The sequence below is a fragment of the Acanthaster planci genome, linkage group LG02, assembly GCF_054643075.1.
Source record: "Acanthaster planci isolate LZ-2023a linkage group LG02, COTS_SCS, whole genome shotgun sequence".
Taxonomy (NCBI): Eukaryota; Metazoa; Echinodermata; class Asteroidea; order Valvatida; family Acanthasteridae; genus Acanthaster; species Acanthaster planci.
This window is the reverse complement of record NC_141778.1, coordinates 19,999,582-20,021,436: the sequence shown is the minus strand read 5'-3', so window position 1 is coordinate 20,021,436 and position 21,855 is coordinate 19,999,582. Positions and strand designations below refer to the sequence as shown.

The window sequence follows — 21,855 nt, the reverse complement described above, 5'->3', positions numbered from 1 at the left end:
CACAGAGCAAGAAATAAAATGAGCAGTGTTTCTGTATTGACATCTGCTGGGTTGGGAGCATTCCCTATTTTGAGATTGCAGAGTGGAACCGGAGCGATTACAAAAGACTTGAGTCTTGTCCTTTGTTTACCTTTCCACCCAATAGCTGGAATGCGGCCACGTTTTCCACAAGCACTGCTGCCGAAATGTCCTGGAGAGACAGTGGGTGGGACCGCGGATCACATTTGGCTTCTCCCTGTGCCCCATCTGCAAGGTGAGTTAGTTGAGACAGATGGTTTATTACGCATGGCATCATTACGTGACTAGATCCAGCAAAATGAGTCTTAAGTACTTGTTCTGAATTTACCTGATTTCTTATGTATTAGGAATAACATAATCCGACTTGCATACTCTACACAACTCTGGCAACTTGTAAGGTGCTTCAAATGCATATTGCTTCAGACTCATATCCAGCTGTTTTTACCAGGTGCACATAAGTTTCCAGAGTTTAGACTTTTGCTAAGCAAATTCACATGTTTAAGAACAGTTTACTTGCATTACAGTTTGGCTGGTTAACAGTTGCTGCTAACATAGACAAATCCAGCGATGCTTCTTTGGACATTTTCGATGGCCCCCTGTAATAAGGGAAAGCATTGTGCTAGGGTTTGTACGGAGAAACTGTTGCAGAAAAGTGGCTTTGTACAATGGTCATCATAGTACTTACTGCTGTTACTGTAGGCTACTGCAAATGACCAGTGGTAGCATTTTCATGGTCACCATATTCACCAGTATTCTTCCATGGAGAAAATTTGTTCTGCTTACTACCCCTGAGGACATCCCAAGCACATGGTCCAAGTGACTTGGACTTGTGATGCATTTTTAATTTTGTGTGTGTGTGTGTGTTTTAGGCTGACATGAAGCACAAGGTCCTCCAAGATGTCCTGGCCCCCATCGTTGACCTCCAGGCCGATGTCAGACGTAAAGCCCTGATGAGAATGGAGTATGAGGGACTGAACAACTGTGAGGCCATCACCACACCGGGAGCCCGCTTCTACAATGACCCCGCTGGCTTTGCCATGAACAGATACGCGTACTACGTCTGCTACAAGTGCAAAAAGGTAGACTGGATGAATTTTTTTTATTTTTAGCTAGCAAATGACTCTCACAAGCATCAACTTGGTGAATTCTGTCTGGGCTTGGCTTAAGACACACTGTGTCTGGTCATGCAACTGTGCTCAGATCAGCTGAATTTCTTGTTTACTTTGAATTTCACATGCCATTTCAAATTAGTTGGTGTCAGAAGTGGGATTTGAAACCATGCCTCTCTTCTGCCTTTGCTGCCTGTCTTTTTAACCACTTCGTGCCGGGGTACGCTGTACCGGAGACGTTGGCTGTATATGCACAGCCGGGGTGCCCGAAATCGGACAAAGGAGCTGGGTCTTGTAACAAAGGACCGTACTTGGAACAAAAGACCGGGCTGCTGGGAATTGCCAACAATTTTTCAGTTGTCAAAAGCGGAGGTAATCCATCATTGTTTTGAAAGAGCATACCACTGTTTGTGGCATTCAGCACGAGCGGATTACAACCGGGGCCAAAAGCGCTCCAGTGCTCCATGGATGAGCAATACAATACCTCTGCACGCTAATCTGGCCGCATTTGAAAAGATGCCAGCAGCACACTGGGTCAGTTCGGGAACAAAATAAAATTACGTACCATCGCACAATCTGGGCTGTCTTTACAAGGCAGCAGGCCTGGCTGAAATACTCGGGCGTCAGATTAGAGTAGCCACCAGATAGTCATTTGTGTGGGTGTAAACGTCCAGTAATTGAAGTTATGAATTTCTGAAGAATTTTGAAAACAGAAAATCTTGAAAATCCCCCAAGAATTCGTCATGCAACTTCAAAATTAAACCTGGCAGCAAGTGGTTAAATTAATCCTGATCGATGGTGTAAATTTGTTCTGGACAGGCTTACTATGGAGGTGAAGCTCGTTGTGACCAGGACCTTGGGGTGCAAGGTGATTATGACCCCACGGAGTTGGTGTGCGGAGCATGCTCAGACGTGTCCAGGGCTCAGGTATGCAAAGTGTGTGATATTTCAGAAAAGTCGCATGCTTGTGAGTTGAAAGGAATTAGTTGAATGTAGTTGCTCAATGCTTACAATTGGCACAAATTACTTCTGTCTGTTTCAGTAAGTTCAGTAAAGGTTTTCTTTAGACATTCAAGGGTGCTTCCTCACCAGTCTTTTTTTCCACCAGTGTGAAGAGACATTGAAAAAAATGATAATTTTTAAACATTGATTTATCTTCTGGTCGGTATCCTGTTCAACAAATAGTTTTTGGTGAAGTTAACTGAGGATCAAACAGTGAAAAATGCAGTATATTCTTTCTTTGTGGTTGTCAGATGTGCCCCAAACATGGGACCGATTTCCTCGAATACAAGTGCCGTTACTGCTGCTCTGTGGCCGTGTTCTTCTGCTTCGGCCGGACGCACTTCTGCAATGCTTGCCACGATGACTTCCAGAGGATCACCAGCATCCCCAAGCCTGATCTGCCCCACTGCCCGGCAGGTAGGAAGCTCTAGGGATAGGACGACAGATGAGATTGTGGGGGATTGGTCAGAAAGATGACCTGGAGGATGGTGCGGGGAGGGTAGATTTGGATGGAAGCAAAGGTTGGCTGGGTTGATGGTTAGGTGGATAACAGATTCAGAAGTGTGTAAATTAGTTATTTTGGGGATAGAAATGGATTTGACATGATTCCATGATAATCGGGTGACTTTGGATAAGGGGAGAGAAGTATTATTGGGTTGATGGGGATTGATTGATTGAGTGCCAGTGGTCGGTGCTGGTATGAAAACTTGACTTGTATGAAAGTTTTGTCTGGAGAATGGTACTGTAACTCTGGTATATTGTTTCATGTGTGTTGTGGGTTAGTTTGGTTGTTGGTGGGGCGCTGGCTTAATGTCCAGAAATATCCTTAAGGTGGGTTGGGACTTAAAGTATGTTGAATATGGATAGCAGCTAAAAGTTAGGTAAATGAATCACACCATGCCTCTTAGAGCTTCAGATATCTAGATGAGTTGGTTAAATGTTGCTGAAGGGTGGCTGTTTTGAACTGTCAGATGTTTGATGCTAGAACACTTTGCAGGTTGTTGAAAATATGCTGTTAGCAACAGGGATTTAATGATAGAGTTTTTCTGAACTTTGCAGGTCCCAGGGCCAAGCAGCTTGAAGGCGATGAGTGCCCGCTTCACGTGGAGCACCCAGTGACAGGAGAAGAGTTCGCACTCGGCTGTGGGGTTTGTCGCAATGCCCACACCTTCTGAATGTCCCTCCCCACAGCCATGGTGTGCAGGATGGCTCACTATACGGACACAGAGGATGCATCGCTCCCAACCATACAGGGGATTGAATGGCAACTGTACGTCCAGAAAAGCTTTCCAATTCTTGTCCTGTTGAGCGCAAACTGAAAGGGCAGGTTAAAATCAAGCTCTGATGACAAAAGTGCTTTGTTCCTTGGCTTGGATTCCTAGAAGGAGGGATCAAATTCAGCCTGGCACACTCGCTGCTGTGTCCACGAGCAAGGCCGCTTGCCACAATTGCACCTTCTGTCTGTCATCAACGAGTGGATGGGTACTTGTGAGTTAAAGGTTTGGGTTGACTCTGACACAGAGCCTGCTTGTAAAAAAGAACCATATATAAAAAAATGCTGCTACCCAACCATTTATGCTTCCTGGAGGTTTGAGGAAGTTTTTTGCAAAGCGGTAATTTGATCAGCAAACAGGAAAGTAATAAATGCTTTAAGATGGCTGTAAAACTGCTGCAGAAATATCATCATTTTATTATTCATCCTAACTTTAGAGAATTGTACATTTAAGGAAACAGTATTTCTTAGCAAAACTGTTCAACATGCTTGACAATGTCCAACTTGCTTTGACGAATTGGTATGTGGGTGTTATTCATTAACCCCTGAGACAGTACAACTCCAGGCTTCCCAAGAGGTGTACCCAGCTGTGAGCAACAAAAGTATTACCAGACTATGGTGTGAGTGGTAGACTGTAGCATAGTCTCCAAACCCTGTACTGTTTGGGTCGCATGAGTCTAGCAGAATTGCCGGGGATTAGCTAATTCTGAAGAAGTCCAGTTGTGTTTCATTTTAAATTCAAATTGCCCAAAATGAAAAATGAAAAGAAAAAAAAAAGAAAAGACTTAGAAGAAACAAGAATAAAAATTGGTAATTTTTTTATTTGCAAATACAGTGAATGTACTTGTAATGCTTATATGCAGTTTATAAAAACCATGTTTTTTTAACATAGGCTTGTCATTTTGTAATAATTTGTTCTGGTAAACAAGATGTGTTACATTTTGCTTACAATGACTTTTATCATCTCGTTTATTAATCTCAGTTTGGAGCACTCGTCCCATGATGGTGAATTCAAATGTGGTATTAGTTTGACACATGCGTTTTACTCAGTTGTGGTTGTTTATTCGGTAAGTCATTCTTTTATACATTGGGTTTGTTTTGGTTCAAGTCAGCATTCATTTCTGGGTAAAGTTGTAGAATAAAAGACAGACCTCCTGTCACAATTTGAATGGCATATGTGGACAGAGAACCAGGTTTTAAAAATGTCAAGAAACACAAGAAAATGTGCAGTCTCGCTGAAGTTTTTGTATGATTTATTTTGCTAATTTTTGTAATGATGTGCAATGCTTAATTAGGTTTTGTTCTTCGGAGATTGTTTTTTCTCCGGTGCCTCTTTTGTGTTGTTTGCTTGAAATAGTTGGAGTTGTTTGTTGAGTTTGTCATAGTCTTAACTCACTCTCGGTGGTGTTGATTGTTTTCGGGTGCACGGAAGTGTGATTTCTTCATGAAGCCAAGGAATCATGCTTGTCAGTGTTCTGCAAAGATTGAAAAGTTAAAAAAGGCTATACATTGCATACTGATAATTTTTTTTTTAATCACCCATTGAACAGGGTTTCTCACATTGTATCAGGAATCTTCAAATTGGTGATGAATACACCAGCTATGAAAGCAGCAATATGTTTTAGAATCATTGTTACCTGTGTTGATGCCGCTTTAATTTCAGTGCTTGAGTTGTTGGTTTATTTACAAAAGTACAGATTAGACAGACTTAAGACCGTTTATACTGTTTGTTAAATTATGCCTTCAAAAAATAAAACTTATTTGCTTCTCATGATATCTAAACTAATTTGTATGAACTTTTTGTTACTTCACAGACAATTTCTTTGTGTTGATCTATTTTTTCCCAGAACTCAATCTCCTTGTTTTGTGCAGAAGTATACTCGGTCCTAAATCAGGATGACATGAATATTTGAATCTGAATTGAAGTACCAATCAAAGACATTGTAGTATATATCAAGGGGGTAAGATCATCTTTCTATTAAAATGATGTATGAATATGTACCATGGAAGAAAATGTAAAAGAATGAGAGTAGTATTGTGGTGAGAAATTGTGCGATTGTTATCTATGAAACAAATATATTGTTAACTGTTTTTGTACTTTAATTGTAAGGACTTCAGGCAAAAATCTTTAGAGATATTTACTGTAGAAACATAGAAAGTCAAACCATACTTAAATTGTTTATCTAGTGATCTTCAAATTAAGGTACCTTCAAATGAGGAGTATTGTCATTTTTTCAGTACAAATAATTTTGTTCTTTGAAATCTATTTATGTACATAATCCACATCGATTATCTGAGAGAGACCAATTTTGAAGATATGGATATCTGTCCAAGAGTATATTGGCTAAAATTGATTACCCTGTTTATGTGTAGTTGTAGTCAAAAAGTTGCCTTATCATACAAGTCCTTGCTTTTCCTGCGCCCCCCCTCGACCTATGTACCTGTAAAGTACAAATTTACACCATGGATGGTGTGCAGCATTTTTGTGTAGTTGAGCTGAGCTAATGTGTCTAGACATCATTAAAGAAAATAACATTTAATCACTGAAAATATTTTCCATACTTTGGTTTGTAGTGATTGCAACTCACTTTGTGTTAAAAGCACCACAAAGCTGATAGAAGTGAAACTATTAGCAATTTTACGCCCTCCCATAGTACACTGGTGTAATCGTTATATTCTGTGGTGTCCATGCAAGTAACCTGATTGGTGTATGTGGTGAGCGTGACTTTTGGTTGTAAGATTTATTGACACCTGATCGAAATGGATGAGTAATGTTGTAATAAGCAATGTCAGAAAAAATGTAAATATACACAATAAACAACATGATGAACATGTTGAACAGAATACCACGTTTTTTGTTTTATCATTATGTGTGAACAGTTGTTTTGAATTAAACAGGAAGCATAATATATCTTATTAGTTTGAACTTGGAAGGGGTGAAAATTTCAGACAATATGGGCAAGATAAGCCTTGGTTAGAACTCGAGAAAACCCATCACCCAAAAAATTAATTTAAAACAAAAAGAGCAATAACAACTAAATCAAAACAAGAAGTAACCGCCCCCATAAAAAACAGAACTACGAAAAAGAAAGAAATGAGTCGAGTTGGTGTTTGGTTTTTCACTGGAATACGCGCCCGTAGTAGAAGACGGTACAAAATCAGACAGAGACAGAGGCTCTCTGGAAGAGGTTGACCTCCCGTGATTCAATGGAAATTTAAGACTGGCTTCAAGATCTTTTTTTTTCCTTTTCAGTTTGTAGGGGATAACTTGCCAGTTAACACCCCCAAAATAGCAGTAAAATTATGCCCTCAGCTCTGAATGTAGCCGCCCGCCTCTATGCAAAATAGCCCACAGGTTGGAGGCTTTTCTGTGAACAAAATTTACAAAACATTCCTCTAGTTGAAAGCCAAAAGTTCCAAATTTGTGATTTAAAGAAGCATGTCTTCGGTTAGTCATGATTATAGCACCTTTTTTGTAAATGACCCAATGGGTTCACAAATATTCGAATTCATGACTGTACGTACGCGTAAGTTAGCCAATTAGTGGAATGCATCATGCGCATTGATCTCCAGTACAGTCTACATGACTTTGGTGGAGTACACATTCTGGCTCTGTTGGTTTGCCATATTTCAACGTACTCGAACAAACATACATTTCCGCCATTTTTTAAAAAAGAAATGTGCACGTTCACGTTGCCCAAGATTGTTTTCCAGTGATTTGCGAGTACTTTTGCCACTCAAATTTACTCAAATGCAGTTCTGTACAGTACTCCAACAACTGATACAACCTTGAGGTATGTAAATTTTTCCTTGCCTGGTGTTGTGTTGTCTTACTTAAGGTGAATCGTGCAATGGCCCAGTTTTCGGACGGCGCACGTGGTCATTCCCATTTGGTTGCGCCTACTCTAGCCCCAGACTGGGGTCAGTCTACCCCCAGAACTGTAGGGTCCGACGTCCGCCCCTCTCCCCCACGAACCCCACAGAAAGTGAGCCTTTTTCGCCATAGGCTCTGCATGAAGTTTAACATGGTACGAACAGGGATTTTATTATTCTTGTTGTATACCCATAAAAAATGCTGCTCCATTTCCCCCAAGAGTTCTATGTAAGATAGGCCAGGTTGGACGATGTCTGTCACATCTAGGCCTACATTCATATGACATTGCATTGCGACTAACGTTTAAGAGTTTCGCAGAATTTCCTGCAAAATACATTGTTCGCAGGCATATTTAGTAATTTCAACACAGCATTTATTTATGGAATTCAGGATAGGCCTACATGTACAAGGTGCTTGTCAATGACATTTTGAGGTGTCTTCGTCAGGTAAAAATGTGAGAAAAACTGTTTAAAAATATTTCGCATTGTACGAGGACTTTCATACCGTGGACGTTAGTCGCAATGCAATGTAAACGTCATCAACCTGGGCTATAGGCCCCTGTACATGTAGCTTAATGTATATACACTGTACCAGGGCTTGCCCTTTATTTTTGCCTGACAGTAGCCCGCTGGGCTAGTAAATTGTGATTTTTACTAGCCTGCAGAGATTTTTACCAACCCATGAAATGTGTGAAAAAAACAATTAAATTAGGTTTTTTACTTGAGAAAGTTGGTCCACCAAGACGTTTCTTAATATCACCCCATGCTATCACATGGGGTGATCGTGGTTCATGGGTAGACTGGTTCCCGTTCCCTACTCAATCACCCGGCATGATTGTCCAATGAGGGGCTTGCGATCAGTGGTACAACGAGGTCACTTATGAACCGGATTGCACCAGTCTATGGATGCAGTATCGGTTTTTGGTATCTGGTTCCCAGTACGAATTGTATGTTAATTATATTGGTCATGTATAGAGGTCACTGACTACTAGAGAAACTATCGTCGATGCGTTGATGATAGGTACTAGGTACAATGTACTTGTAGTCCCAGCACACAATACGGGATTCCAGGTGCGAGTGAGAAGCGATATTTATTTGATTCCAATAAAATAAAGTAAAATAAATGACAGACAAAAGGTAAAGATTTGAAATTTGAAGGTAAAGATTTTAATCACATCAGAAAAACATGGAACGTGTACATATTGTAACTAGCCTGCCGAAAGACTGAGGGAAGTGTTTTGACTTGCCTATGAATGTTTTCACTCACATTTGGCTAGTAGGTGACCGCTAAGGGGAAACCCTGTATACCATGCCGTTTTCCAAAAAAAGGTGCAAATATTTCCCGAACTTTGTCCGAAAGTCATGCATTTCACTTGTGTATACTTGCGAAGACGAGCTACGACCAAATGGTTGACTACAGCTGTGATCGATACACCAGACATGGAACTTGGCTGCAGCCACTTTCTGTGTCCTGTTAAACGTCATGCAGAGCCTATGGCGAAAAAGGGTCATTTTCTGTGGGGTTTGTGGGAGCGGGGTGGACGTTGGACCCCACAGTTCTGGAGGTAGACTGGCCCCAGTCTACTGTACTGGACTCCCTCAGTTTCAGTTCAGTTCAGTTCACTTTTGATATTTTCAACATAATATTACTCCATAGAAACAGTTTCACAAAGTGTATTGTGTATATATACCGTATGTCCTGGGCCCCACAATGGTCAATCCAAAAAGTGGAGACTCCTCGAAAATGCCTCCAAAGAAATCCCTTTTTCGTGTATGGATCACTCACAAGTACATGTATGTTAGTTACGATCAAGCGCTAGTTTTATTGGGCCTCCAGTCGCTTTACCACAGACGGACAAGTTTGTGTGAAGAATTGCTCTTAAGGCCTATATAAGTCTGATAAATTCAGTCAGTGGTTCCCTACATCAAATTGAGTCACGGGATGGCCCTCAGATCTTCCCGAGTTATTGATGAACATAGCAGCGCAACTAACAGATTTTATAACAGCCTTGTACCATATTTTGGACGAAATTTAAACCATTAACCTAGACTGGTGGACATATTCTTAATGTTCGTTTGGTTTTTTATCATATAAAAACATATATAATATTCATATGAATATTGTGTGTGCTTTTAAATATGAACACCAGGTCCAATTGCAACTCAATGAGCAATTAACTTGCATCTAGTAACTAATATTTGTCTTTCATGATTTTCATGAAGTATTGAGTTAGGCAAATGGAATGGTGGGAAATTTTAAATTTAAAACTCTTAAATTTTTATCCCCTTTTTCTTAAGTTAAGTGTAAGATTTGTCTTTCCTTAAATACATTTAAAATATGTATTTTTAAAAAAAATGTTAATCTAGTATTATACCTGTATGTATCCACCGTACAATTTAGCCTATTGGCTACAAAACGAGATGGAAATAAACCAGTAATAGTAATAAACTCACCACATCAACCAACAAATGTATTACTTTTAATGGGGCGATTTCAAGTTTGTAGAAGTCTGTGAAATTTTAGTTTTGATTTGGGCCATTCGTTTACTACAGTGATTAACTCCAGATAGTTGACCAATGCCAAACACAGTCGGAATCTGCTTGGTCTGGGAACCAGACAACGTGTACACGTACAAGCTGTAAAATGACACCTCTTGCCTGCTGATCCAGGCGATTTGAATATGAACCCATTAGATCTGGTCATTCTCCTAATCCTTTCTTCACATCAACTAACACCTTCCCTGTTCTCTCTCTGTCTCTCACTGGTATTTTCCCCAGAGTAAAAAAGTGATTAGATGTATACGACTTTTCTTTTTACTCCAGTATGAGCCACTTACATGTACATCATTGAGGCACCTACTACCACAGACTGGAGAAATAGCCATGGCATGTTAGCTTCTTTTGTGATAGTGTTCTGCAGTTGATCAGCATCACAGAACCAGCTTTGTAAAGGTGAGATTGGCAGATTGTCACCCCACATACTGTATCAAGTGCCATTAGAGTTTCCCTTCAAGTTAACTTGCCTTTCAACTTAGTTAACTTTGAAACCACCTCTTGACTTGTGGTAAATTACATTGTGAAATGAAAGAAGTGTTTTGTTTTTATAGGTCAAGGCCTGTCGCCCAAACTATTTTAGCTGTGCCCTCACTACAGTAAACCTGTTCAGTACAGCTGTGCCTGAGCTGGAAAGCTGTAAATCTTGTCACCAAATACATACATGTATGTCCCACAAGGGTAATAATTTTAGCCAATCTATCTCAGTTGATATTTTTTCATTTACCGTTAGTAATCTTTTTACCTTCCTTTCGATACATGCACAGAACTCTTGCCAAGTGTTGATGTTCATGAATCAACATTCAAGAAAGAAGAATTCTTCAGCGACACTGGAGGAGTCACTGCAGGCCAATACAAGTTGCTGAAGGTCACTACAAGTTGCTGAAGGCCACTACAAGTTGCTGAAGGTCACTACAAGTTGCTGAAGGTCACTACAAGTTGCTGATCGTCTCTACAAGTTGCTGAAGGTCACTACAAGTTGCTGGAGGTCACCACAAGTTGCTGAAGGTCACTACAAGTTGCTGAAGGTCACTACAAGTTGCCGAAGGTCACTACAAGTTGCTGAAGGTCACTACACGTTGCTGAAGCTCACTGTTGGTCCAAACTGTCACCTGACCAAACAGATGTGCATAACAGCTCCCCCAGTGTGGATTTCTTGATGTACCGATGCTGATTTGATGATGTGGGCTATGGACATTTGGATTTCTTCACCAGCATTGCCATTCCACAGCGTGGACGTTGAGTAGTATGAACATGCACAGTTAGAGCAGAACTATATAGGGAATACCCTCAGACCCCCTTAGGTCCAACTCACTGGTACATGTACATACAGTATTGCTTGGGCCCAGGAAACAGTCGTTTGTTGCCTGCAGTTCCATCCCTCTTTTGCTGCCAGTGACAGGACACTCAGAAGTAGATATGATGAAAGAATCAACTTGACTTTGGCAGATCGTGTTTTAAGTTTGGTGTAATTGATGCCAGTTTCTCACGGAGGAGTTTCAGCTTTTACAATGAATGTTGTGACACGTGCTTGTTTGTGCATTCATGTATGTGCCTGATTCGGCTCGCCTTGTGATGTCTCTATCATGATGCATCTACCAAATTGGATAATGTAAGAGCCATCCACACTACGGGGGAGAATGCAATGTCAGCCTTAGATCAACCCCTTCTTGTCTGAGATTGAGCAAGATGGAGAAGCACGCACTCCCTGAGACCTTGAGACCAATCCATCAAGCACAGTAACATCCTTGCATAAGGATTTTGTTGCACAGTTTGTCTGATGTTAACTCTCACAGGATGTATTGAGTGGTTTATGCAGGTCACCTACATGTACCTGTAAGTGACTGTGGAGATGACCTCAGTTTTGAACACATCTCCTCTGCCCATCTCCCCTCTGCTAATGGCTATGATGCATTCCAAGCTGGATTGAGAGAGACCAAGTTTGTCGATGAGCCCTTTCAGACATTGGTTTGATGAATGATCAATACCATGACTTGCTTCAAGGAAGGAACAAAGTGTGTTTGGGAGATGCAACAGTTGCTAAGGAGATGCTTGGGATGCGTGCTGCCACAGCCTACTGGGATGTGATGACATGAATGCCATAAATGAACTGACTCTTGGCAATTTGAGGCATATACTGCCATGGACAATCAAACACAGCATGGAACTTGAACTCTTAGAATATGTCAAAGAGCACTTGACCTCTCCTGTCTTGAGTGTCTTTAGGATCACTGAAGGTTTTCTTGGTAGACATAATCATCCTTGGGTAGGCCTACATGTACTCTAACGCAGGTGTTTGAAGGATGATCCTTACAATTTGGCCAAAGCCTTTAAGTCGTTCTTTCCTAGTTAATGAGCACAATGTAATCGTGAGCTGAGACAAAGTGATACGTCAGAGTGACTCGAAATTGAATTCAGACTGTCTTGCAGACTTTTTCGTTGCAAAATGGGTTAAAAAATGAAAATGGTCCCAAAGTTTCAGGGCAGCCAAGGGCAGGAGAGGTGGAGTATTAGACACAGCTTGAGATGGAAAGACATTCACTTGAAAGGCAGTCAACAATTTCCTTGAAGACTTTCAATTATTTTCTTTCTTCTTTCTTATACCAGAATTCTAATTCGGCTCCACAGCTTTGTCCTTTTCTGTAAAATATGTTGAGGACAGTACCCTCTTAATCACTTGAAAAAAAATTGAGAGTTTCTGTTGATGTTGATCAAATGTAAGTGCTCTAAACTTAAAAGAATGATTGATGTAATTGTTGACTGCCTGAAGGTGTTGTCAAAATGATACCTTAATATCAAGTCATCATCAAGGTAACTGGGCTCCTACAAAAGCCAGCTTGTTACTTCAGGGGAGTTTTGCTTTGGTTTGCATGGTTCCAACCAGCACATGTGATCTCCCATTTTTAAACAAATTATTATTAGTTGTATTCTACTTTCTTTTCAATTATCATCCTGAATCAGATTGAAATCAGTACCGCACCACTTGGACTTTCCTCACTCTGACTTCCATCACAGATCTAAGAAATCTCAATCTGAGAAATTTCCGCAGCAATGTCATCAATTTACACAATGTTATAGAATAATATTTATTGCTTGGCGATGTTCTTTGGCATCAAGCCAAAAATGTTTTTTGTGGGAGCCGGTTACATTGAGCAAAAGATAGTTGGAGGTGATTTTAACAATGCCTGTAAGGTAATACTTTCATTGGGTACAAGATTGGTCATTGGTCACTGAAGCGTATTTTTAAATTAGTCTCCGTGTATCCAATGCAGATAGAAACAATACTTGTTTTATTTTGCACTTTCCTTGGCTGTACCAGTAGTGCAAAATACTGGAGCTTGATATTAACATACACGAGGAGAGTAAGAATCCCCCAGAACTTGACCAAACTGAAAATCTACTAGAACTAATCTGAAGCGTGGCATACAAACAAACAAAAAGACAACTTTTTGCCAAGCTTTGTCACCATATTCGACAAACATCAAGGAAGGGAGACTTTATTTTGTTAATTGTATTTGTTTTTGCAAGTAGGAAGACTTTAACAAACTGCCATTTTTCATTTCTACTGATTCAGATTTCCTTTTTTGGGAGGAGGGAGGAGAGTTTCAAAAGCATCTCTTTTTTTTTTAGAGTATTCATGACTCATAAACTTATGGAATTGTTTCAGTATGAAATGTACAATTTTTGAATTACTAAGTCAAACAAAATCTAAACAAAAATTTGTTTTTGTTTTCACTTGGTTCATTTTTCAAGGTTACTCTTGATCACATTATCACAGTATTTTATCCTTTTTTCGTCCAGTGGTGCATCTGATACTAAATGTTAGTCTCCCCTTTTACCTGACCAATCTTGTGCCCAACATATTACGTTTGTCTCGTATAATCAGCACCAGCATGTACCTCAAACATAAAAACATCCATTTAGTCTGACTCTTAATTGCCATTTTTGAGGAAAAAGTCACTCAATACCACAAATTTCTTCAGAATTCCAAATTCAAACTGTCAGTTAATGCATGTATATTCCTGTTTAGAGATTTTTGGCTAGAAGTCCGAAGGTTAGAGTGGATGTACATGCCAGTACATGGAGGCCTATTTCTTTCACAGGGGCATCATGGAGAATACCAAAATCTTAATTACTCTCCCCAATTAATCGCTGCCAAAGATATGATTGCCTGTCTCTATCTCTGGTGCTGATTGTACGATTTATGCCATCATAAACAACCCAATTCATGTAACAATGTATAACAATCTATTACTTCATGTTTCACCTACAGGCATTCCATCCTAAAATCACTCGAAGCCCAATGCATGCAGGCCCCCCCTGCTGCACGCCCGGGTGGTGTTCCCCGCCCTGCAGGCACCGACAGGCCTGGTGAGTCACCCCTGCTGTCTGTCATCGGCTGGTGGTTGGCTGTTCTTTGTGTGTGCGCCTTCTTCCTGCTTCTTGTTGTCTGGGCAATCATGGATACCTCAGTTGACTGCAATAGATAAGGATCACTTGTGCTCTTACAGTTGGCTTGCTTTCCTTCAAAGGAGCTGGCATCGAGGCTGCTTGTACGATGTGTTACCATGGCAACCAATGAATCCATCCTGCACTCTTAGGGTTGCGAATTGAGGGATAACTCTTACACCTACTCTTGATCCGACGCCCACAACTTCAGATGTCCACAGTTGCATCGTGTTTTGAGCCAGACAGAGGAGATGTTTACCCACGCTAACTTTTTGTGAGTTATCTCTGATGTTTCTCAGTGTTGTGAATTTTGGGACAAGTGTCGTAACTCCTGTTCATGTTGATAACTTCCTTGTGCAACTCCTAGATTGATCTGCATTGTATTGTGTTACCATGTTCCCCCAAAAAAACGTCTCAAAGAGAGAGCATTAACAAAATTAATAATCATTAACAAAAAGAAAAAGGTGTGGTAGTTTTACTTTCCGTGCCAGAAATTCGCTCTGATTTATCTTTGAGCCATGTAACTGCCACTGACATAAACTCATGAAAACCAACCATTCTGCTTTTGGAAGCACATGTTCTCTATATAAATCCTTTGTAAAATATTCACTCATAAAATGGTTCTTGTAACTGCAAAAAATACTGCATTCTTAATCTCAAAGCCAGTATCCAAAAAGAGTCCTGCTGCCATGGAGATACTCTGATTTGTATTCCCAAAAAGCCAAAACTTTATCTTTACACCTATTCCTGATTGAGAAGCCGTTGTAAACTGAAAGTTCATCTAAACAATTTGAATTGAAAATGAAATATCCTGCTCATTTAAAAAAAAAATCTACAAGATTCTGTAGTATCAAAACAGGAACAGCAAGGCAAAAGAAAAGAAAGAAAGGCCAAACTCTTGAATTTACAAGGAGAAGTCGTGCAGAGATTGGGAACCATACTGCCTCCTTGCCAGATGATGGATGCGGTGGACAAGATGCCCTCTGCATCCTGACAAGAAGCTGTGGTGTCAGACACGGGGAGCCAGTCCTGCCTAAAGGCATCCATGGTAAGCTTAATTGGAGTTTGGAGGATCAATTCATGCACTGATTGACAAGGTTGTACATCCTCACATCTTGCCCATTGAACCCAAAGTCCCAAATTGTGTGTCTCATGGCTAGGAGTCATGCTGCCTGTATGTCTGTGTAATAAGATCCAATGGCTTTGTGCATGTAGTCTTCAGTCTTTGGCAATACTGTGTGATGAGGGCCCATTTACACTGACGAGTGGCAACAGAAACGTGGTTTGTTATGCAATGACATACGTTTCCAGAAAATCCATACGTTATGCAGATGGTTACATCGGTGACTTCCAACAATTCCAGTGGTTCCCATACCAAGAATTGAGGGCACAGTGAGTGTATGTCCACTCTCGCCCAGCAACTGATTGGCCAGTCTGTGATGTCATACCTAACAAGTCCACTGATTGGCCAGAACCTGTTTTTTCAGCACAAAGATCATTCAGGTTTCTGAATTCAGCAGTCTGTCATCCTCTTGTACAATTTGTCTGCTCTCAGTGTAAACAGTCTCATAGGAAACCAGTGTAGGCCTATATATTGTTACAACATGGAATCCTGCCACCACTTGTCTGTGTAAATGGGCCCTTAGAAAGGAAAAGACTACCTGAAAGATGACCTGAGTTGTAGGGAAATTCTTGATGTAGGTATTGACAGTGAAATTTGGTGAAAGTGCTGGCTTTTAATACCATATATTGCTACACTTGAAATCTGCTCTGAGTTGTCTTTCAGTGACAGTGTCACTCTGGAATATGGAACTCAAAAGTTGTTCCCTCGTAGCTTGTTTTCCAAACATCTGGAAACTAACCACATGTAAAATCAAGCCATTGGCAGTGCTCTGAGAAGTCATGTTTGTGACTTGCTACATCCAAAGACAAACCTGATTGTCAGGACTGAGAGAAACAGCCTGTATCTAGCTGCCGTCATTAATGAAAAAGGCATCACATCGAATGATACAAGGCACATCAATGGATAAAACTCCCACCTGTGTCAGAGTTGCAGTGATCATGAGTGCTTGAATGCAGCACAGTGTAGTGTGATAGCACATTGTAATGCCGTCTGCACCTGAGCCACAGTTGTTCCAAATACAATTTGCTAGAACCTGGAGTGCATATGTGCCATAGTGGATGCCAAGTATTGATATTCACATGCTTTGCTGTGTAGCAGAAGCGAATAAGAAATCCCTGATTCTGTGACGGTCATTTCATTTACTGTAAGTGTATATCAGTCACAGGTAAAGCAAGGCAAACCTTACATGCCAGCAGATTCACAAGATCTTGTCATATGGTGTCATCCTACCTCAACTGTAGTACGTTGTTTAAGTCTTGAGTCATCTTTCAGGTCCATAAATAGCTTGGTTTACTTGGCCCAAACGATAAACTGTTTTTTTAGTAACACGCAACATGTCCCAAACAGTTCTTCACCTAAATGTCAAATCTTCAAAGTGTGATCATTAAAAAAAAATAAAAAAAAAATTATAGTCCACATGCAGATGATGCAAATTGAAATTATTTCAGAAAACAAAAGCAGCAGAACAGTTTGTTTTTGTAGATTGACATTTGCCCAGTGTGGGGTGCAGATCATAAAATGAAACAAGTTTGGCTAAATGATTGTGATAGTCAACCATTGATAAAGTATCCTGTGAAAATGTCAGTTAAGTTCAAAACTGAACTTCTGCAAATGAAACAAAAAATGAATAAAATGTATTTGATTGTACACTTTCATCACCAAAAGTATCACCAATTTGACGCTTTGTGGCAAAAGACACAAGAAAGGACTCTCTACCTTATGTGATCTTTTGTTTGTACTCAGTCAGTTGTCATAAAAGAGTAACTCCTAATCAGAGCATGTAAATCGTCTTCTTGGTCAGCATCCTGTCTCAGCAGCAAACATTGCATGTCAATAGGTGGAGAACGTTTGGGACCTGTTGCACTTGTATTGCCAAAGACTGAAGACTAACCAGCTCCATGCATTTTTTTTTTCAGTGACGCAGTAGGCAAAATACCCAACCGGTTGAGGCAATGGTTGCAAATGTACACGCAGGTGTACCGTGGCAATCCGTGCTATCGACAATCAAATGCAGCACTAAGCTCCCACTGTTTAAAAGTTTGGATATCACCCGCTTTTAATTGTTTTGTGCACTGTTGTGACAAGTTTGTGAACCAGCCCTTACATCACTGAATTTATGTTGGTCAAATGTAAAAGGAAAAGACCTCTTTTATGACACAAAAAGTGACATTGGGTAAGAACACATGCATATCAAATATAATACAAAATACACGTAGCTTCCAAACGGGATCTCATCAACCAAATCTGAGGGTCAGGACTGTAAAGATAGGATTACAGTTAAAATGAAGTGCGCAAAGCTGCTGTGCATTGAATTGATCAAGATTGTGGTCCAGTGGCTTGATCCAATAGTTGGAATCTAAAATTAAATGAATATGTCCATGATGATTTCCTGATGTATTGTTTTGTAAAGCATGGAAGTTTATACAAAACTTAATGAAAGAAGAAGCTCTTTCTTTTTGCACTTAAAATACTGCATGGTAATAATGGCATGGTGGGAATATACATGTGTCTTGTGTCTTGACACCCACAGAAGGTGTTTAGAGCACAGAACCTAAGAAATTGTATCTGTTTGTCAAACCAATCAAGATCAGTCAATTATTGTAACCTGTTTCCTTTTTGGGAGGGTACCCTTTCCAAATGCTGCTACTTTTTGAACAAAACTTCCATTTTTTCCATCCCATTAAATATATATATATTTTTTTGAGGGGGTAAGCAATTATCCTTTAATGGTTTGATGTAACAAAGTTAAGTGAGCCAAAGGCTATTTTTTGTAACTTTAAGCCAATTATATTTCACCAAGAAATAACTTAGATGTGCATGTAACATTTACAAATGGACCAAGCCACACATTTTTTTTATCAAAGAGGCTCATTTTAAAACAAAATTTGAGGTCATAAGTCACTTTATGTCTTGTATCTAAAGCTGAGGCTGGCCCCACGAAAAACTGCACAATCAGATCAGAGATCGGAATAAAAGATTCATTTGATCATGTCGCTTCAAATTGCAGTGTGGACAGTTAAAAAAAATGATTACATGTAAGTTTGCATGAAGTGCTTCAAATATTAAGCATTGTCTGCCATTGGTGTGCCACTTGCTGGTTGTAAATAAATGCAAAAAGGCATGGACATGTACATGTATGTGCATGTCAAATAATTCTGTGCATTGATAAAGCTTTGACCAACGTACAATGGATTTTTAAACCAAGAGGTCGAGTTCGGGCGGCCTGTTCTTGACACAGGTTTCTTGTTCTCACGCTTAAACGGCGCGAACACGACTGAAGAAAACTGTTCTCGACACAGGATCACACACCACCTCCTCGTCAGGGTTTTACAGGAACACACGGAAAAACTCGTGAGATTTTGATTTTGATCAGCAGCAAAAAGGAGAGAAATGGCTTCTAAAGCCAGCCACAGACAATGGGAAGTTTTGCAAAATTAACATTAATTATTTTCCATAGCAGAGAAATGGATGTTCCTGTTTAAATAGAAAAGAATTCAGCCCATCCCAACATTAAGACTCAAATAACGCACATGGCCGCCGCCATGCTGCATGTTGCCTGCCATAACTACCAGCCCAGGCAGACCCACAAACAACAAATGGATTTGTTCGTGAACAAACGAGAACAAGCCGCGCGAACCCAGCCAGAGAGTGTAGTATTGGCAATATAGTTTTGCGTTATGTGGCTCACAGTCAACAAGCCTGTGTAATATCATTTCTTAAACCCATAGAAAACTTGGAGGAACATAAAACGAGGTCACCCAAATGCTTCTGATGCCATTTCTGGCCTGTGAATTAAATTGTATTCTATCCTGCTCCTAATTCAACAAATCATCTCTACAGTGCAGGGTGCCTCTTTAATGGAAGGCAATTCACCCCTATATATGAATAAAAGATATTGCACTAGAATCAGTGGCAAAGGTTGTCGACATAGCTGATATTGAAGCCAACATGCTATTCTTAAAATGATATGTTTTCAAACATTCTTAATATCAGTTTTACAACGATGTGTGTTTACGTTTATCACAATATCAGCTATTTCCATTAAATGTACCCTTGGCAAAGTTGTTTGTAAACCAGCGGAAACGTAACACGGTTTTAACATCAACTCTCTTCCCCCCAAAAAACAGCTTTTCTTGTGGCCTGCCTCAGCTTTGCATGTGAGCTATACACATGCACAATCCATTTGTTATGTAGACATGCAGTGTATGTGTACCCCAAACGTTGCCATGTTAGAAGACACACTATCTTTGGGTTGATAGGAGTGAGGATGTATAACCAATTGTACAGTGCATTGAATTGATGAAAACTCCAATTAAGCTTAACCATGGGTGCCGTTGCAGGAGCAGGACTGGTAGAATCCCCGTGTCGTCACGACGCCACAGCTTCTGAGGATGCTGAGGGGTAGGTAGCTGCCGCATCCGCAGTGGCATAGCCGGAAATGGGGAGCCGTGCCTTGGATGAAAAGGAATTGTTGAAAATATTAACTGATTTAGAGAGAAAAGAAAGAAGAAAAGACAACTTTGGACAAAAACAAAGTCCAAAATATAGCCATCCTTTTCTTCCTACAGGGGCACTGTCTCCAATTGGGGAAATTGCCCAAGAGAAAAACCTCACTGCTATGCCACTGCACACTGTTCATCTGGTAGTGAGGCAGTGTGGTTTGCTCCTAATTGCAATTGCAACATTAGACTTCTCCATAAATAAACAAGGAAAGCAAAAAAAAAAAAATAAATCAAAACAAAAACTAAAAAAAAACCATGACACTGAAAAAACAACTAAGGGGGGAAACTGAGGAAACCTGAGGGAAAACCGGAAAAAAAAAGGCAAACATTGTATTGAGTTTGGCCATGTTAGTGTTTTTTTTTTCTTATTGTTCCAAACAAGAACATTTAGAGCTTGGAGAAACAAAAGAATTTAGTTTTCATAGTAACACCAGCGGTCACGCTTTGCATAAGTGTTCGTAAAGTTTTAAAAGGACCAATGATGGCACATTGGTTTTTCCCATTTTCTACTCTTGTAATTTGACGCATCAAAATGAACCAAGTTACAGTAGAAATGAAAATGCTTCTCAGTCAGGAATAGTTGAAAGCAAGTGATTTTTCCTTATTTCAACTGTTGTTTCGTCCTGTAAAAGTATGATAGATTTCCATTTTGAAATACATGTACAACTTCCCCTTCAAAACGAATTGCATGTGCAGCTTCCAAAGGGCGAATGCGGTCTCACTGGCTCAGTCACAGTAAAGTGAGCTTTTTTTTAACCCAAAGTCCTACAAAGGACTCACTTTAGTTGCGTACATTGTACATTTTTATAGATTGAAATCCTCTGTATGAGGGATCAGCTCTCTGTAAGCTAATTGACGTCCTCACATGAAAAATAGGCAAGTTCAGTTTATACTGACTGCTGTTTGAAATAATGAACATGGTTTACGCAGTATGTGTGGGTTGTATTGGAGTTGTCATGGAAGATATTTACATGAACAAGGGCTATGACACATACCCTAAAAATTTGCAACATTGTCAAATGTCTGAGAAAGCTTGCAAAATGTTATGGTGTATAAACGCTTCATCTGGTTGATTCAAAGACAGAATGTAACTTCTGGCTCTGGAAATGTCGGGTGCAAAGATCATGACGAGTAGCCCGTGTGGGAGGGTTCTCTTTAATGAGCAATTCTTGGGAGTAATGGAGAGATCACTGGTATCCATAGCAACACAGAGTATAAACAACCAAGATGCCCTACTTTGATAGAAAAGCAATGCCGATGGTAAGAGTTCAAGTGATCCTTGTCCTGTTGGAGTTAACTGAAGTCATTCATGAATGCTTGGATTTCAAGAGTGGGGAAATGTGTGCACATGAAGAAAAAGCGATCACTAGTTGGTGCAGATAGTTCGGGGTACTCCCTGGTCTGAAGGTGTCTGTAGGGTGGGGACACACCACTTGGGTGTGCAGCAGGGGGGGCCTGCATGCATTGGGCTTTTTTTTTGGCCACCTCTAGAGGTCAAAGTTGAAAGGTCAGGTCAAAGTTGAAAGGTCGGGTCAAAGTTGAAAGGTCAGGTCAAAGTTGAAAGGTCGGGTCAAAGTTGAAAGGTCAGGTCAAAGTTAAGCCAACGGTCAAAGTTCATGAATTTAATTAAGCAGAGTACACAAGAGTAGAGTTTCCCATTGAATAAAATACATTTATTGAAACTCAAGTTACATCTACTAGTAATTTTTTTACTTTGTTTAACCCCCTCTATTCATGTATCCACTTTTATTCTAAGTAATAAATTCTAACCTTTTACGCCCACCTGCAATTAGTCAATGGTGTTTTTGAACACTGCATCAATACGGGCAATTCACAATAGTGCGCCACCAAGAGTTTGCAACACATTGGCCAATTTTAAGGCGCGAAAGTTGTTGACCCTTTCCAAACACGCAATTTTGCACATTTTGATTGGCCAATGTGTTGCAATGTGAA

General features: G+C 40.1%; 1 protein-coding gene and 1 long non-coding RNA gene across 5 annotated transcripts in view; both read left to right on the top strand.

The window, feature by feature from the left end:
- The window catches only part of LOC110979774 (E3 ubiquitin-protein ligase MYCBP2-like), a 77,557-nt gene extending 71,311 nt beyond the window's left edge, over positions 1-6,246 (top strand). For all 4 annotated transcript variants that reach the window (XM_087133451.1, XM_087133450.1, XM_087133449.1 and 1 more), the window contains exons 67-71: positions 146-253; positions 888-1,097; positions 1,947-2,054; positions 2,381-2,546; positions 3,189-6,246. In XM_087133451.1, coding sequence (XP_086989577.1) covers positions 146-253; positions 888-1,097; positions 1,947-2,054; positions 2,381-2,546; positions 3,189-3,304 — 708 coding nt within the window. In that variant the 3' untranslated portion in view covers positions 3,305-6,246. The remainder of the gene's footprint in view (positions 1-145; positions 254-887; positions 1,098-1,946; positions 2,055-2,380; positions 2,547-3,188) is intronic.
- Positions 6,247-7,043: 797 nt separating this feature from the next.
- On the top strand, positions 7,044-21,593 carry LOC110979753 (uncharacterized). The gene is made up of 3 exons (XR_002598245.2): positions 7,044-7,196; positions 10,099-10,227; positions 10,596-21,593. It is a non-coding gene; the product is annotated as an uncharacterized LOC110979753 (long non-coding RNA).
- The last annotated feature ends 262 nt before the right edge of the window (positions 21,594-21,855 follow it).